This window comes from Malania oleifera, chromosome 6 (assembly GCF_029873635.1).
Source record: "Malania oleifera isolate guangnan ecotype guangnan chromosome 6, ASM2987363v1, whole genome shotgun sequence".
NCBI lineage: Eukaryota > Viridiplantae > Streptophyta > Magnoliopsida > Santalales > Ximeniaceae > Malania > Malania oleifera.
The window spans coordinates 95,517,720-95,537,428 of record NC_080422.1 but is presented as its reverse complement, the minus strand read 5'-3'; the positions used below and the strand labels follow the sequence as shown (position 1 = coordinate 95,537,428).

The following is a 19,709-nucleotide window of genomic DNA, read 5'->3' as shown; positions in this document are numbered from 1 at the left end:
CCATATCCCAACCCCAAGGGTTATGAAGATTGGATGAAAGAAAATTGACATTTTCTTGTGTGTTAGTGGAATAGCATGGAGTCACGAATTGCTGCAAACATGATGTTTTATAGAACAGCCAAGGCCGTGTGGGATGATCTTTGTAAAAGCTTCTCACAAGATTAAAATCAAACTCGTGTTTTTGACCTATATGGGAATTTTTTTTTCAAATATGACCAAGACAAGGGCTTTGTCGTGGCAGTTCTCACATTTGCACACATTGTGGCAAGGACAATCATACTATTGATCAATGGGAAACCTACTCAAAGCCAATAAGTCTCTTGCCAAGGGTGATTCTATTGTTGACACTTCAAGTGCACCTGGCCACTCCCTTGGGGAATTGGGCACATAATCTACTGTGCCTCAAGAGGAGAATAACAATCTTGCCTGCATGGTTCAACAACTTCAAACTCTTTCTTCTACATCCAGTGCCACTATGGTCTATTCAAGTACAATTGGGCTTCTTGCCTCTTCATCCTCCTCACCATGGGTTATTAACTCTAGTGCCTCCTCCATATGACAGGAAATCCTAACTTATTTCAGTCTATAAAACTCACAACTATACACTCCAAGGTTACTCTCGCCAATGGTTTGGTTACTCCAATCTCTAGTTGTGGCAATATTCTTTTGTTTCCTTCTATTACTCTTTCCGTTGTCTTATATGTGCCTAAATTGCCCTTGAACCTATTATTAGTTGGTCAATTAATTAAATCTCATAATCGTTTTGTGACCTTTCCTTCTATTTACATTATTCAGGATCTCCAGACAAAGAAGAGAATTGACAGAGGGTTTAAGAAGGATGGTCCATGTTAGAGGCTATTTATGTCTTTAAGTATTATTATTGTTAAGTATGTTACCATGTTAATTAGTGAGTTAGTAAGGGTATTATTGTCATTAGAATGTATTTAATTTGTATTATAAATAGAGGAAGAGACCTATCTTCAAGTTAGGTCATTTATTTTAATCAAAATCTCAACATGGTATCTAAGTGTGATCCAACTTAAACCCTATCCTCCACCCCTCATTATTTCACAAAACCAACAATATAACCAAACACAGAACCCTCCAAGGCCTAACCCCACAAAACCCCATTGCTGGAAAAGCTCCCACATGCCACCACACGCCGGCCAATTTCCGGCAATGCCAACCCCACAAGCTTTGGCCACCTTTCCTTTTTTTTTCCCCCTCTGCCATGTTCTGATTCCTTCTCTAGACAATAGCATCAAGCTGTTGGGCCTATTTTTTGCCCAAAAATCCAACCTTTTCAATCATGCACTCTCAATACTTCGTTAATCTTGGTTTGGGGTTTGTGAAGGCTTCTTTGTGAGTTTCTTGGAACAGTGGCAATGTTCGTATGTCCAGTTGTGAGGCTGTGACAGATCTATATCAGTTGGTGAGTCGTTCACCTTGTCCATGGTTGTGTTGGTGCTTCACATAGTTTGTGATTGTTCCGATTGTTCTTCTTGTTTGACATTGGCGTGGCTGCTGGTTTGTGAGTGTTGGAATGGAGTCTATGAATCCCAAAAATATGTTTCTTACATCGCTGCCACAGATAACGATTTAAAAGTTGGATGGAAAGAACTATGTTCAAAGATCTAAATCTATTCGGGTTTATTTAGCAGGATTAGGAAAATATGACCACTTACTCCAATATGATCCTTCTTATGAGAAAAGAAAAGAAGTGTGGGTTCAAGAAGATGCTTTGACTATTTCCCTTTTATGAAATTCGACAAAGCTATAAATTGCGCGGACGTGTATGCATCTAGATACGTGCAAGGAGACTTGGGATTATGACAAGCTTGTATACTCTAGTAACATTACACGTATGTATGACTTATCCCAGGAGTACTTTCAATTATAACAAGGAGATAGGAGTATTGCAAATTATTTTGGAGAGATTAAACGTATTCATGAGGAGCTTAACGTCATACAACCTATAATTGCCGACGTTCGTGAGGCACAGAAGCATAGGGAGCAGATGACAGTCCTTCGTGCTCTAGCGAGCTTGAGACCAAGTTTAAGGCAGTCCAATCCCAGACACTCAATATTGTCGAGCTGCCATCATTTGCGAATGTTTATTCTCATGTCCTTCATGCTTCCTTTAGCATGCATTCTCTTGCTCTGGCATTTGGCTCTAAGAGAACAGCTTTTGCTACATACGGTGATTCTAGTTCTCTACCAAAAAATTGCAATAGTTATCAAGGTGCTTCGAGTGGTCTTGGTGGTAAAGACAGAAAAGGTAGAGGTACTCGTCACAAGTGCACTCATTGTGGACGAAATAATCATACTATTAAGCAGTGTTGGGATCTCCACAATAGACCTTCACGTGTTGCCAATGCAGCCACCACCGACTCCTCACCATTGGGGCCAAGTGCGGGGCAACGTACTGTATCCATGTCAGAGGAAGACTATTCCATCCTAGTAGTATCAAGTGCCACAACAAGCTTCTCTTCCCATTGCATCTCTTGCCCAAACAGGTAATCCCACAGTATTTTGTCATCCAATACTTCTCGTCCTAGTCCTTGGGTCATAGACTCCCCTGCCACGGATCAAATCGCAGGTATACCTAGCTTCTTCTCCACTCTTCAATATCCTATAAATTTACCTTGCGTTACTCTTGCTCATGGATCCACCACTTCAATCAAGGGAATTGGGACTGTAAATCCCACTTCTTCTATCTCTCTTCCTTCAATTTTGTATATTCCCAAATTTCCTTTCAATTTTGTCTGTTAGCAAGATTACTAAACCCATGAAATGTTCAGTGACATTCTTCCCTGATTCTGTGGTTATTCAAGATTTGAAGACGAGGAAGACAATTGGTAGAGGGCATGAAGTTGGTGGACTCTCACTTTGAGCTGCTATCTCCTTCTACCGCCTGCACTGCTGTTGCCACACCTTTCCAAATTCATTATCGCCTTGGTCATCCTTCATTAGAAAATTTAAATGTCTTATTCCTCGTTTAAGTTCTATGTCTAGTCTTGCTTTTGAGTCTTGTCAGTTGGGAAAGCGCCATCGTGTTCCTTTCGCTTCCCGAGTCAATAAACGGGCTACAAGACCTTTTTAGTTCATTTTGATGTTTGGGGTCCTAGTAGAGTTGTGTCCAAGTTAGGTTTCCGGTACTTTGTAACCTTTGTTGATGACTAATCAATAGTAACTTAGTTATATTTAATAAAAGATCGTTCCGAGTTATTTCATGTTCATTATGAAATAAAGAATCAATTTGGTTTGCTAGTTTGAATACTTCCAAGTGATAATGCTAAAGAGTACTTTAGTGCACAATTCACTACTTATATGACTCAGTTTGGTATTGTCCATCAATCATCCTGTGCCCACACTCCTCAACATAATGGGGTTGCAGGGAGGAAAAATAGATATATTATTGAAATCACTCGCACCTTACTTTATCAAATGCATGTACTGAAAGTGTTTTGGAGTGATGTTCTACTTACTGCTTGTTAGCTTATCAACAAGATGTCCTCTATTCTTAGAGGTAAAATTCCATACTCCATTTTTTTTCCTAATTCACCTTTATTCTCTCTCCCTCCTCGTATATATGGGTGTGTCTTTTGTTCATCAACTAACTCCTTGGGAGGAGAAGTTGGATCCTCCTGCTATAAAATCTGTCTTTCTGGGCTCTACTCGTATACTCAAAAGGGTTATAGTGCTTCTGAGTCTCTTCCTTTGCTTAATCTTCTAAATTTTACTTTGTTGTCCTTGCCCAACCAACCATCTATGTCTCCATGTTATTCAAGCCCTTCTCATCGTCTTGATCATCCTAATTTGCATGTGCATTCACGACGGCAGCTCCAAGGAAGAGAGTCCATGCTAGCTTCTACTGCCACACCTTTGGTTTCCTCATCTGATGATCATATTCCCTACGATATTGATCCTCCCATTGTTGTTCGAAAAGCTAAACGCGCATGTACTCAACATCCCATTTCCAAGTATTGTTTGTTATGACTTCTTATCACCCTCCTCTTACTGTTTTGTTACTACGCTATCATCTACTACCCTTCCTAAATCTGTTTCGGAAGTCTTAGCCCACTCTGGGTGGGAAATGCTATGGTTGAAGAGATGAATGCTTTACATGACAAAAGCACCTAGGACTTGGTACCTCTTTCTCCTCTAGATAATGTATGGTAACTATTTTGTCACAGAGGAAGTATGTTCTTGATTTGTCAGATGACACTAGATTGTTGGGATCTAAGCCGATTGATACACCCTTGGATCCTAACAACAAGTTAGTGTCAACTCTGGGTGATTTGCTACCTAATCCTCAACAATACCGAAGATTTGTTGGAAATGTTGAATTATCTCACAATCACTTAGCCGAATATATCTTTTGCAACAAGTGTTGTGAATCAATTTCTAGATTCTCCGGGGACAAGTCATTGGGACGCAGTATTCGCATCTTGAAATATCTCAAAGGTGCACCCAAGAGAAGTCTTTTATATCGTGATTAGGGTCACACTTATATCCATGGATATACAAATGTAGATTGGGCTAGGTCGCCTTCCAACCGAAGATCCACAATTGGGTACTGTATCTTGGTTAGCAGTAATTTGGTTTCTTGGAAGAGTAAGAAACAAACTATGGTGGTCAGGTCAAGGGATGAATCAGAATATAGACCTATGGCTCACATTACTTGTGAACTTGTTTGGTTGAAGAATATATTGGAAGAATTGGGTATTTCACATTCTTAGTCTATGAAGTTGATGTGTGACAATCAAGTTGCTCTTCATATTGCCTCCAATCCGATCTTTCATGAGAGCGGTTGAAGCATATTGAAGTTGATTGCCACTTTGCTCAGGAGAAACTTGTGCATAAGCTCATTACTACCGCTTATGTGAAGTCTAATATGCAGCTTGCTAATTTGTTTACCAAAGCATTGGGGGATGCTCGTGTTAAATTTTTTTGTAACAAGCTACGAGCATATGAAATTTATGCTCTAGCTTGAGGGGGAGGGTTAAGAGGTTATTTATGTCTTTTAGTATTATTATTATTATTGTGTTAGTATGTTAATTAGTGAGAGTTAGTAAAGGTGCAATTGTCATTAAAATATATTTAATTTGTATTATAAATAGAGGGAGAGACCTATCTTCAAGTTAGGTCATTCATTTTAATCAAAATCTTAACAGCCTATACTATTTCCACAATGGTGGTCATAGGTTCAGTTCTTGTCATACAGCTTCTACAATTTCTACCCATGGTATTTCTCTACATCAACAGCATGCTAATTGGGTCATCCATCGCTTCAAAAATTGCAACAAGTTTTTTCTATGTTCAAGTCTATTTCTCATTTTGAGATATTTGCGCATCAAATAAGAAAACATACTAGGACATCTTTTCTATCTAGAGTTGAGTCTCATAGTAAATAATTGTTTTTTCTTATTCATTCAAATATTTGGGGTCCATATAGCATCAAGAATTTGATTAGTAATCAATATTTTGCGTCTTTCGTAAATGATTCTTTGCATATAAAAAGACAAGTTTGAATTTCTTAATGTATTTACTCAGTTCTACAAGGAAATAAAAAAACCCAATTTAGCAGTAGTATTCATTTTTCAGTCCAAAAATGCACTTGAATATGTTCACAATGAGCTTCAAAATTTTTCTGGGCCAAAGGAATTATTCATCAAACATCATGGTTACATACACCTTCGCAGAAAGGAGTAGTTGAAGTGTTGAATGGAAAAATTGACATTTACTTGACATAGCATAGTCAATACTCTTTCATATGCAAGTTCATAAAACCCTTTGGACCGATGCTTTTTTTACAACTTGTTTTCTGCTTAATAGAATGCCCTCCAATGTTCTAGGGGGACAAATTCTTTTTTATATAATGTATCCAAAAACATTTATGTTCCTTGTTGTGTCTGGCATCTTTGGGTACACGTGTTACTTCATGTTCCACATAAGGGTCAAGAAAAGTTCTCTCGTCATGTTGTTAAATGTGCCTTTGCTAGCTACTCGAGAACTCAAAGGGTATCGATGTCATGATCCCTACACTTGCAGGAAATATGTTAGTGCAAATTTAACCTTTTTTTATGGGGAAAGCTCATTTCTCTAATCTCTAGTGCCAAATCCTCTTTAGATGAACATATTTTAAGTCCATCTATGACTTCTGGCTCCCCCTCCTGCATTGATCCTCTTATCCCTACCCTTATCCCTCTAGAGAAAACTTCTACTCCTTCAAATCCATCAATTATTAACCCAAAGAAACAATTGAGAGTTTATAAATGACAGAGAGCAAACCCAGACATTACTGCCACTATGCAGCCGCCTCTTCTACCCTGCAGTGATTCAACCTGTAGCTCTGGAGATTTATCCCAGCATGACTTGGATTTGCCAATAGCATATAGGAGAGGTACCTGGACATGTATTCAGCAATCATTAATTGCTTATCCTATTGCTCCTTTTTCTCTAATTCAACACCCTCCTAGTCCTATGCTGAAGCGGAAACAAACTCTATAGCAAACCTTTGACTGAGCTTTGCTAGGAGAGCCTTTGAGATCCAAGCAAAGAATGTGGAAAACAAATTGACTCACTGTCTGTCTCTGCAGAATGGGAGAGCCTGTAGTAACCCGACCCAAAAAAAAAAAAAAAAAAGATATTTTGGAGAAGATATTTTGAGATATTTATATATAAATATCTTGGAGGAGATATTTATTTAGATTACTTAAGGGCTAAGTAAAGATTTATTCTATAAATTCTCTTATTCTCTTTCATTCTCTCTCTCTCTCTCTCTCTCTCTCTCTCTCTCTCTCTCTCTCATTTTCTCTCTCTCTCTCTCTCTCTAAGATCCTTCGCCGTTCGTCATCCGTTTCCAAAAACGGAGGGTACTGCGTGGATCAGAAGAGAAAACTCTACACTTTTAGTGGATCGGATCGTCGTTTCGGAGAGTTTCGGGTTTTCCCAAGAATCGAGGTAGGAATCTGATCCTAATTTTGATTGGATATTTGGATAGCAGTAGAAAACATAGTAAGGTTATGTTCTGTGGTTTTAGGTTTTCGGGATCTTGAGTTGTCGTTTTGGACCGTTTTCGTACGAAGTTTCATTTTGAATATAAGGTAAGGGGAATTTGATTACAACAGTTATTTTGGAAAACTAAACCGCTAAAAAGCTAGTTTATGTTATTATGTATGATTTAACTGCTTATTTGTGAAATTCTACCGAGTAGAAATGCCGGTTTGACGATTTTACGATTTTTGGTAAAAACGAGGATTTCGACGTATGATCTCCAAATTTTACAAACATCGTTATTTGTGTTTATACTATAGTAGGAGAGGCTCGATTCCTTTATTTATTTAGTTAAACTATGTATATTGAATTTCTATCATTTAGCGGGTTTTTGTATTAAACTTGTGTGATATATGTTGAAATGAAAATGAATGTATTTTCTATACTACTGATATAGAATATGGGAATGAAATTTCAATTTGTTATACTGACAATGTGATAAACAGAGGCTGGTGATACACCGAGCCGCATCAGTAAACAAAGAGGGGTAAACTGAGTGGAAAGACGCCGGTTTGAACCCAATGGAATTATTTCTATACTATTGATATAGATTATGGGAGATAAAATCATATTTGTATAAATTGAATTTATGATACACGGAACCACAGCTTGAGAGTCCCGGGAGGGTTGAAAAATACTTTCTTTGCAGAGTTGAAATAAACTACTGTTATATGATACGGCACGATATCGTAGCTAGATGTACACGTGCAACCACACGTACTAAACGATGTGGGTACCAAGATGGTCGGCTAGCAGGGTGAAACCATTGGCTGATATTGGGCCAATGGAGGCAGTCGGATCGTATGTAGGTACTCGACAGTGTCTGCACGAACAGGGCATTGGACGAGTACCAGTGCACAACCCGAGCCACGGGGTAAAACTGGTTATAGGGATATTTTGCTGTTGGTCATCTGATAAATCATTAAATGGTCAAAAGACAGATGTGGGAATTTTGTAATATGAATAATGATATACCTGATGCATTACTGTATTGAAAATATTTGATTTATATTCCAGATGTTGAATGAAAATATGCATGTATGCAGTCACACACTGTTGTAACTCCTTCTTCCTTACTGAGAGGTGTCTCACCCTATCTTACAACCTTTGTTTTCAGGTCCATCCGTGCGTCGGTCCTAGTAGATAAAAGGACTAGGGAGGTTATTTTGGTTAGCTTACGTAAGCATCTAAATTTTTGTACTAAACTTGATGAAAGTCCTTTTTGGAGGTTGTAATATGACGATTACTCTAAGTCCGAATGTATGTAAATTATGGATGTATTAGTGAACTCTGGTATAAGGCTAGTAGTAATCCCAATGGATGTTTATGTTTTTCCGCGACATTTACATCATGATTATGTATGTTTTACACCCGTATGTCCCTGTTTAGGGCGGGTTGTTTCCATATCTTGAACAGGTATAGGTATTTGATGTATGTGAGTGACACCTGAGTTCGTGTAAAGGGCCGGGTCGTTACAGAGCCTCTCACTTCAACTCCATGAGCCAAGAATTTGGAAAACAAAGTTCTCCTAACATGTTCTTTAGCCAAATAATCTCACATGTAATGTGGGCCATGGCCCAATACTCTGACCCAACACTCAAATGAGCCACCTTCGTTTTTTCTTACTTTTCCAAGATACGAAGAATATTTTCTTTCAGTAAGAGTTGAGCATCATATATTAAACAAGCTGGAAAAAGGCAAAAGCCTTACAACAGTTTTTGCTCAAAATCAACAACAAACTCACAACCAAGAAACTCAAAAGCTGGAGGTACAGCCTGTTAGCTTCTTGCAGCCATTCACTCATTCTTCATGCCAATAGAAGATCAAGCACCTTGTGCACCAAAAAGACAAATTTTGATATCACAAACAACCTAAGCAACTATAAACTCGGGGTTGGCATATTTACCTTCAAAATACTAAATCATTCCTCGGGCTTTCCACGAGTAACATTTAGCAACACCCCATAACACTTTCTATTTTTATTCATGCTTAGTGTTTCCCATAGCAGAAACCATCCTCAAATTACCATCCCAGATTATAGTGCCTCTAGGAGATTTAAGATTGAATTTAGTTTTTGGCAAGCCTACCATAAAGTTGGGCATTAAAAAAAATTGGTTATAAGAAACCACAAATTTCACAAACAGAATCAAAGCTTCTACCTCATTTAGCAACTCAGCCCGTAGTGCTTAGCCTGTTCTAAATAGCTCGCCATGCCACAAATGAATACTTGAGAATACAGTGTATCTATGCCTAGTCCACAAAGTATTAGCCCAAGGTACAGAGCTACTCCTTCTACCAGTACTGTCCCAAGTAGTGGAAAAATAAAATAAAAATAAAAATAAAAATAAAAATAAATAAACAAATAAAATAAATAAAGGAATCAAAGACAATCAGCTTCCAAAGAACTTTGTCTTCAACCCCATTATTTGGGTAAAACCCAATAGCAGTTTAAAGGGTGATACATTTTCAATTCTGTATATTATGTTTGGATAGCGCATTCCCTTGCTTTTAGTATCCTTTTCCATGTCCAAAAGCACCCAGAAACTGCATTTAACTGCCCATAATGTTTTCCCTTTATTTGTTCGGAGTTGGGCAAAATTGGATAGGGTCCTCTATAATTCGACTCTTCTTCAATCTTTGCCAAATATTTATTTTGAGTATGGAAATAGGAGGACTTCAGATCATAACCCATCGATTATTCGGTTTCATAGAAATTTGCATCGATATGGCCCTTCTCCCTTCAGGTATCAGAATATGTGGAGCACTCAGCAATCTTTTAAGTCTTGCGTGGAGGAAGCCTAGAGGGAGGAATCCCATGGCACAGGTTTAGTTAGACTTGCTGCTAAATTGAAGCATACGAAAGTTGCAATCCGAAACTAGAACAAGCAGGTATTTGGACGTGTGCGTCAGAACATTAAAAATCTGGAGGAAAGTATGGAGGTTGTAGAGGCTCAGCTTCAGGAAGGGTATTTGCCATAAATTGAGGAAGATTTCTTCCTTTCTAAACTCAAGTTGGAAGCTTGGGAAAAGAGGAAGGAGATTCATATTTTTCAGCTAGCCAAAAAGAAGTGGTTGGAGGGGGGGGATAATAATACAAAGTTCTTTCATGCATTTGTGAACCAAAAGAGGAAGAAGGCTATGATTCATTCATTGAAGCTTCTGAATGGAGAAGTGCTGGATTCTATGTAGGCTGCTCATGAGGGTGCAGTAAGGTATTTTCAAACTTTCTTAACAAATGCAGGACCTAGTCGAACAGCTTACCTTGATGATATTATATCTCCTATGGTTTCTAAAGAGGAGAATATTGCTCTTTGTCGTGCTCCGTCCGAGCTGGAGTTAAGGGATGCTATTCTTTCTATCCCGAGAAATAGTAGCCCAGGTCCGGATGGTTTTGGTTCGGCTTTTTTCCATGATTGTTGGGATATTGTAAGAGAAGAGGTGATCGATGCAGCTAGAGATTTTTTTGTTGGGTCTCCTCTTCCTAGATTTTATTTTGCAGCTTATATTGTTCTAATCCCAAAAGTTCGAAATCCCCAAAGTTTTGACAAGTTCAGGCCTATTAGTCTTTGTAGTGTTATCTACAAATTTTTTTCAAAAATTATTGTTGCAAGGATGACAAGTTTATTGTCTACATTGATTTCTCTGGAGCGGGGAGCTTTCATTCCCAATAGAAGTATATTTGAAAATATTACATTGGCACAAGAAATGGTTCATTCTCTGCATAACAAGTGATCAAAGTAGACATGGATAAGGCTTATGATGGGGTCGATTGGGATTTTTTAAACTTGGTTTTGAAAAGCTTTGGATTCTCCCAGAGATTTTGTGGTTTAGTGGCGGAATGTGTTTCCTCTCCTTAGTTCTCCATTATGATGAATGGCACTTATAAAGGTTTCTTTAAACCTTCTTAAGCTTTGCCAACGAGACCCTCTATCTCTTTATCTATTTATTATTTTACAGGAAGTTCTTTCTCGGTTTTTAAAGAAAAATTTTATGGAGAATAAGATAGGAGCATGCTATCATCCTCGTGGGGCGCCTTGGTATCTCACCTACTCTATGCGGATGACATTCTTATTTTTGCCAATGGTAAGAGAAGTTCCATTCGAATGTTTATCAAGACTCTAAAGAAATATGAGGATTGGTCAAGCCAAATGATAAATAAAGACAAGTCAAGTATTTTTTTTTCAAAGAGAATTACTTATGCTCGGAAGCGGTCCTTGTTAAGGATGACTGGCTTTGCGGAAGGAGGGTTCCCTACTACATACTTGGGTGTTCCTTTGGTATCGGGTCGTCTTACGGGCCCGTATTTTAGAGCCTCTAGTTGCTAAATTGAGGAAAAAGATAGCAGGTTGGAAATTTAAACTTTTATCTCAAGGGGGGCGCTTAGTTTTAATTAGGCATGTATTATCATCAATGGTGGTTCATCAATTGGCAATAATTAACATTCCTAATATTGTCTTCATAAAGTTAAATTATATGTTATTAAATTTTTTTTTGGAGTGGAGTAAATGATAAAAGAAAAAGGAAATGGTGTTCCTGGCCTAATATATGTAAGCCTGTTTGCGAGGGTGGTTTGGGTATTAGGGATTTTGAGGAAGTAAAAAAATCATTGCATATGAAGTTTGTGTGGAGATTGTTAACTATGGATAATTTGTGGACTCAATTCTTTAAAGCCAAGTATTTGAATAATAGACACTACTTGAGAGAAACAAAGCCAGATAAAGGAACTAGATTTTGGAGATCGATTGCTCGTGTGATACCTGAAGTATTAGAGCATGTTCGTGTTCAAATTAAAGAAGGGTCGGCCTCTTTCTGGGTTGATCGATGGTTAGCCTCCGGTCCAATTTGTGCTAAGGTTTAGGAAATCAGAAACCATACGCTACGAACACGAAATTGTTGGGATAGAGATGGGTGGAATGTTGATTTATTAGTGGATCTACTGGGTGAAGAATAGGCTGAGGAAGTAATGAACTCTACTATTTCTTGCAAGGAGGGTCCAAATACGGTGATTTGGGAACCTTCAACAGATGGGAAATTTACCACGGCAAGTGCTTGGGAAATTATAAGAGAGCGTAAAGAGGAATTCTTAGTTTCAAAATGGATCTGGCATCCTATGTTGCCAAAATGGGTGTCAATTTGTATGTGGAAGTCTTGGTTCGCTTGTCTTCCGGTTGATACTTGTATTCAAGAAGTAGGTGTTCAAATGGCCTCTTGGTGTGATTGTTGTTCAAATGCCAAAATTGAATCTCTAGACCATGTGTTTTGCATGGGATCTTTTGCTCAAGAGGTACGGAAACAAGCAGTAGTGGTGTTGGGTGTTAGTTGTTTGGCAACGAATACATGGAAAGCTAGAGTTAATTTCTGGTTTAGTTGTGCAAGACAGGCCTCACAGTTCGGCATTTTGGTAGGTCTCATACCTAGTCTCATCATTTGGAGACTTTGAACTCGTCGATGCAAAGCCAAGATGGAACTAATTCATGATTCGGTGAGAACTGTGTGGCTTGATATTAAATATTAGTTGAGATCCATTTCGGACAAGTTAACTAAATGTGCACTTGCTTCTTGCACGGATATTGTAGTCCTTCGTGCTTTGGATATTCAAGTAAAAAATGTGAGGGTTCGTCTTCCTCGTGTAGTCAAATGGTGTAAACCTGGGACAGGTTGGGTTAAGTTGAATGTGGATGGAAGCTATAGAGGTAACCCAGGTAATTGTGGTGGTGGAGGCGTGATAAGAGATGAAAGAGGATTTTTAAAGCAGCTTTTTCCTTATTACTGGGTTATGGAACCAATAATATGACTGAATTGTAAGCGATTATTACAGGGATTAATCTGTGCAAAGATCTCGGATTTGATCAAGTGGAGATTGCCTATGACTCTGCTTTGTTGGTTCAATGGATTAATTCTGGAAAGTGTTCGGCTTGAAACTTATGAGAATTGTGGGAAGAGCTTGTGTTAGCATTGAGAGGCATACATTACAAAGTGGAACATGTTTACAGGGAGGTGAATCAAAATGAGGATTTATTTGCCAAGCAAGGTGAATCTGGTATATATCGACCATATAGTTGTCAGGATGAGCTTCCACAACAAGTCAAGGGAATGATTCGATTGGATTTGTTGGGATTTCCTTCCTTGCGCTCGTGATGCTTTGTGCTGGTGTTTGTGAAGGTTGTAGTTGTTGGTTTATTCCTCGAGATCTTCCGGAATTTTGTTTGTTTTTCACTTATAGTTGTTTATTTCTTATTTATTTGTTTGATTGTTGGTCATTGGTTTATTGGTTTTGAATAAGTTGGTTAAGTCCGTTTTACATTTTTGGGATTTGATTTTGTTTTCCCTAAGTCTCAAAGTTGGAATCACGGTATTCCTCCGTCATAAGTGAGGGGTTTTATAACAAAGTTAGGAGGTGCCGCCCTCTTTTCCACAAAAAAAAAAAAAAATAAGGTGAACTGTGAATCCAAATCACCCACAAAAAAGACTTAGAAGCGCAGATATGCCATATCAGCTTAATTGCAAATGCCAAAGTCCATTTTGAGAGCATATTTATGTTAGCCCAACGGCACCCCCAACACACCCCCCCCCCCGGGGAAGCGGGGGTGCGAATTGGGTTTAAATAAAACTAATTGCTTGATTACCAAATTTAAAACAAATCAAACAATGCAAACAAATTATACATAAAGTATATTATAGCTATTAAAACAAAGAGAGTAGGGATAGAGAGATGTGCAAACTTTTAATAGTGGTTCGGCCATCCCCACCTACATCCGCTCTCAAAGCCAACCACCTTGAAGTTCCAATAATCCCCTTGCTTTAATAGAGACAAGGTCACCAAGTCCACCCCTTGCTTTACATAGAGGCAAGGACACCAATTTACACAAGATTGATTACAATAGAGTTCTCCTCACAAAGAAGGATATACAAATTGAGGCACAAAAATTAACTCTCAAAGAAATCTCCAAGAGATGGCACAAGAGTCTCAATATGAGCACGTTAAGGCACAAAGAGTTTGAGAGAGAGGAGATTGATTTAGCCTTTGATAATTCAAAATAGATAGCTTGGCTCCTATTCCTTGGTCTTTAGAGGGCATATTATAAACTTTAGGGTCAAACTAGCCATTTTATGCCCATTGGAGACTGTCCATTGCTCAAACCAATCGACTTGTTTCATAAGTCAGTCGACTGGGCACTAGTCGTTAGAGTAATGATCAAACCATTGGGGTCTCTAAAAAGCAAGGTCCTTGTCCAAAATGGCCACTTACTGTTAGAGTGCTAATCAGACATTGGGATCTCTAAAAAGTAGGGTCAGTCGACTTATCCATTGGACCGGTCAACACCTTCTGCCAAGGCCGGTCAACCAACCCATGGCGCATGGTCATGGGCCCTGTCATCCGCTTGGGGATTAACAATTAAGTTTTTTTTTTTCTTTGTTAAGTTACTTTTGCGCCATTTTCAAGATACTCTAATAGATTTACACAATACAACTCAGAGAATATTAAAAATAAAACGAATGCATAAAATAAAACCAACCATCTTGAACAAGTCTTCAAGCATTGTTTATTTCTCCAACTTGAATTCTTTGAAACATGTTAAGCACAACTCAAACTCAAAAGTAATTAGTTCGAAAAATGTTTGTTATCGTCAAAATTAGGCCCCTTGGAACCTTGGGGCTAACACTTTATATCCAATCCACCTTCATTAACAGGCTTACAAACATCCTTCCACTTAACTTTCTTTCCAAATTAATAATTACAGCTTACGGGACAAACAAGGCTGAAGCCCAATAACCAAAGAAACTCTTAAGCATAGATGTTAGATTATTACTTTACCTAAAAGCTTAAACTATTAAGTTGTGGCTCAACAATGTATATCAAGCCTTTAACACTCCCCCACACTTGCAGCTACACTTGCAGCTCGATAGCACGTGGAGAGATAAACTTGCGATAAATAAAAACACCAATTACAGGGAATAAATTTTTTTTTAAACACCACACAATAAACATGGGCAATGAGACTAGAACCTAGGATCTCCTTCCAACTTGGCTTTGATACCATGTTAATTACCACTTTACCTAAAAGCTTAAGCAGTTAGGTTGTGGGCCAACAATGTATATCAAGCTTTAACAATAGATTTAGTTAATTGTTTGATGCAAGGGCAGCAGGGTGGCATCAAGGATCTATAGCCATTGAAGAGATTAGAAGAAATTGAAAATAAGGAAGGGAAAGAGAGGAGAGAGGAGATAAAAAGGGTGGGAATCACACATTCTTCAATTCAAATTCATTAACATACAACATGGATTTCACACACTATTTGTATGAAACCTCCCTCACATGAAATTACATACCCCTAAAACTACATTACATTCCAAACTCACCCTTATAATACACAAATATCGCAAACAAGCCCCCAAATACACATAATACTACTCTAATTAAACTAAATACATAATAAACTACTAACTAAAACCAACAACTCCTTGACCTAATTCTTCTTAACTATTCTCCAACAAGGATCTTCCCAAGGTCTTGCTTCTTGTCCTATATCAAATCTCCCCCAGTTGGAAAGATTTAGCCTTAAATTTTGAAATGTTGGAGGATCAAAAGTAAGAAGAACTTGGATTCTTCGAAAGCTAGCACTCGAGTGATACAAGAAACCACGATCCTTCGGCAGCACCATAGACTTTATTGATGAATAAACACATCTGCAATGACAAACTTAAAAATAGGAATGTATGAAAGACTTTGGATGTCTTCAAACATATTAAATTCCATGCTTGTAGTGTCTTCAAGTTGAGTAACTCTGGTAGATTCTTTATCTTGGTTGGTTGGTAGAGAAGGCTTCGAAATGATCTTTTACTATTATAGTAAAAGACGTGTGTTCTCAAATCCTTGACATACCCAAATCATCTAACCAAGGAGAACCAAAGAGTACATGGCCTATTCGTAGGATTGATATCACACCAAACAATATCAAAATAATAATCACCCATATGGATTTTGCAGATCTACAGATCGGAGGGTTCTGTCGTTGATTATATGGTTGGTTTTGTGAAATATGGAAGGGTTTTGAAGGTCCCAAGAAGGAAGCGATGGCCAGGGAATTTTCCAGCAATGGCTGAGTTCTCCGGCATTCTCTGGACTTGTTTCTAGGCTGTAGGAGTGTGGCGATCCTCCTGTACTAACCGATTTGCATAGGATGGCTAGGTTTAGGGTTTGGTTTGGTGGGAAGGGCTTAGGGTTTGATTTGGTGGTGGTGTTAGTGTTTAGGGTTTAGGGTTTAGGTTGGATCTTGCTCTGATACCATGCCGAATAATTGGGTAAAATGGAAGACCTCATCAATGGTAGGTCTCTCCCTTTATTTATAATATATGTCAAGTAAAATTCCAATGACCATAATACCCTTACTAACTCACACTTAGTAACATAACTCTTTAACACATACTAATAATGCTAAATGACCAAACAACCATTAACAGCATTGTCATCACCTGTGTATTCACAACACTAAACGAAAACAAAAAACAGAAATGACACAAAACAACCCCTTAAGTTCTCTTACAAATAATCTGTTGTACCAGAATTGTTTGGTTTGGTTCTTTTGGAAATGAACATTTGTGTTTCCCCCAGATCCTTCTCTCTCCCTTAGATTTTCCTTCTTCCTCTCTCCCCTCCCTTCCTCTATTCCTGATTCCACATCAGATCTTGAACATTCTTCAAAACTCAATAGAAAACAGGATAGTTTTCCCACACCTCAAGGAGATTTGTGTAAGTTAACCTCAATTTTAAGCATGTCACTTGAATTTCTAAAAGAAGTATGGGATTATACCTGCAAGTGTCCTAGCAGCTTCTCCCGCAACAACAACCAAAACTGAGCAAAGTTCCTTCAAGTCATGTGGTTGGATGATATCAGCCAAGAGAGACCTTCAATCATGATACGCGGTCAGTTCTGTAAACAAGAAAATAGTAGTAATAACAATAATTTCACAAAAACAACCACACCTGTATGTAAATTTTGAAGGGCCCAATGCTGCATTGTTTCCGGAACGATTAATAGGAACAGAAGACAAAGAAGAGGAGGGTGCAGAAACTTTACCATGGTTCGTCTGATAAACATAGAAAATATTCACTTAATTATACCATCAGGAGTTGTCAAGTACTAAAAAAAATAGAAAGATATCAATTAGTGGCATGTAGAAACCACCATAAATGAGAAAAAAAAAAAAGGGGGGGGGGGGGGTGGCGAATGTGAACTGCTGTCATGCCTACCAAAACAGATCCAAGTGGTCAACTAATTGATAGGAAATGAGATGAGATAATTTAATGTGAAATCATATGGCGATACTGTTTGTCAATAGCAGGGAATAACAAGCCCATCCAGAAATATTTCCCAAACAAGGATGCTATGATCAAATTTACCTGTTGATATTGTGCAAGCCTTTGAATGGAAGCATCCTTTGCTGTTGGCCCAAGGAAGAGTTCCTGACCTTTTCTTTTCTTGGATACTGGAGGGGACCCAAAGCCAGAGGATCCAATTGCTCCGGTGATAGCAGCATTTGCGGCCTGCTGGATATACGTGAAACTGTTTGTATAGTCTCCATGGAAGAGAGCCTGTCTCTCTTCACTGCCTTCAAAGTTTTTGCAGTCCATACACTTACAATTTTCGGAGCAAAGAATGTTGGCTTGGAAGCACTCACAGTACTTTTTAAGGCACCCTGACTTCTTGCAATGGCATCCCTTGTTGTGTTTTCCCAAAATCAAAACATCCCCAGCCTCCTCCTGCATTATACCAAAAAAGTCCATAAGCCTTGTAAATAGCAGATAAAGCATGCACAATGTGAATATAACATTGGCAATATTCCTATTTTTTACAAACACATAATTTCTGATTCCAGCATCATACATAGTTTGTCTATAAATGCAGAATATTCACAGAAAAGAAGAACAAGTCAAGGCGATGCTGCACAAAGAAATAACATCAGAAATAGTTTGTCTATAAATGCAGAATATTCACAGAAAAGAAGAACAAGTCAAGGCGATGCTGCACAAAGAAATAACTTACCTTCAGAAGAATAAAGACTGGATGGGCATGGGCAGGGAAATACAAACTTTGATGCAATAAATTCAGGCGAGTATTCATTTTTTTAACCTAAAAATATGTTGTAAACTATAATATTCGGACCAAGAATATTGAATATTTCCCTCTCTACGGACTTATTCAAATATCTTCCTCTGCAGCTTTATGTTTTGAAATTGCCGCAATAGTGCAATTTGAAATCAAGTTTACACTTAACTTCATTTGTTTTGCAGAATGGAATTGAAGATAGGAAAGAAATCGGTAGGAATGAAATCAAGACATTATTGGAATCCCTGATGGAATGTGTTTACTACAATTGATCCATAGCACAAAATATTTGCATAAATCACACTTTTTATTTCTTTCCAATGCTAGATATTCTTCAATGCTGGATATAATGAAATTTAAAAAAAAAAAAGAGTAATTTTAATGCCCCAATACAGAATTATTTAATTTTGTAATATTTCAAATATATGACTTCAAATTTTTATTCAAAATTTATGCTTTTTTTAGATCATAATATTTTTTACATTTTATAACAGTAATAATAATATATTATATGTTTGCTTCTGTTTTCATGTTATCTTTCATAAGTAAGAGTGGCAGCAATAGTAGTAGTAATAATAATAATTACTACAATAATTACTATTATTATTACTACAACAATAATAATTGTTACGATTACAAAAACAATTAAAAAATAACAACATTATTGTTGTAGATGTTATATTATAATAATTTATTATTATTGTTCTTTCTTCTTGTTTTTTTATTTTTATAAAAAGCAGTTAGGTGCTGTGAGTAGGGGTACTTTTGTCATTCAAGATTTTTTATTATTAATCTAAAAATCTAAAAGGGCAGACCTGGTGCTGATCTGATGTAACCCTAGGAAACTGTTGCCTCCTTTCTCTTGTTTTCTTCTTCTTTTCTCCTCTTTTTTCTTCTTCTCATCTCCATCTCCAACTTTACAACAATTATTATTTATTATTATTAGTACTGGTATTATTGTAACAATAGTTGTTGTTGTTGTTATTCTTATTATTGTTGTGTTATTGTTAATCTTTTATTATTTTTACAATAATAAGTATTATTCTCACAATAATTTTTGTTATAAAGAGATGGTTTGCTTGCATTTTTTTTTTGAATTTATTATTTAGTGATGGTTATAATTGTTTTTTAGGGGAAAAAATTCACTAAACAGGGGAATTAACATTCCCAGAATGCGATTCCACCCTCATTTTTGCAAATCAAACACGAGAATGGGAATCAAGGTCAAAATTTTGATTCCATTCCAGCTTAAATCCGCAAACCAAACGGGGGGTAAGTAAGCATTTGGCTCAAGTTGTCCTAAATGCCCTACCCAAGAATGAGATTACTATGAATATTTTGTTTGATTAGCTTATCATATGTTCTTGGAACACAAGACTTTAGTGCTTCGCAAAACATGGGTATTCAAATGTTATTTCATTAAGATTACGGTAATACCTCCAAAAACCTATTACATACATTCTTGTAATGTACATATATGCACATAATAATAGAAACTATTATATTTTTAAATAATATTTTAAATAATAATAATCATAATA

The 19,709-nt window shown here is 37.4% G+C and overlaps 1 protein-coding gene and 1 long non-coding RNA gene across 2 annotated transcripts in view; one reads left to right on the top strand and one right to left on the bottom strand.

Moving 5' to 3' along the window:
* Positions 1–19,709, bottom strand: part of LOC131158831 (protein tesmin/TSO1-like CXC 5) — a 37,626-nt gene that overhangs the window by 3,973 nt on the left and 13,944 nt on the right. The window contains exons 4-6 of the mRNA XM_058113738.1: positions 17,463–17,822; positions 17,046–17,149; positions 16,873–16,967 (exon numbers count right to left, since the gene is read on the bottom strand). Coding sequence (XP_057969721.1) covers positions 16,873–16,967; positions 17,046–17,149; positions 17,463–17,822 — 559 coding nt within the window. The remainder of the gene's footprint in view (positions 1–16,872; positions 16,968–17,045; positions 17,150–17,462; positions 17,823–19,709) is intronic.
* Positions 6,735–8,401, top strand: LOC131158832 (uncharacterized). Its single transcript, XR_009137523.1, has 2 exons — positions 6,735–6,966; positions 7,046–8,401. It is a non-coding gene; the product is annotated as an uncharacterized LOC131158832 (long non-coding RNA).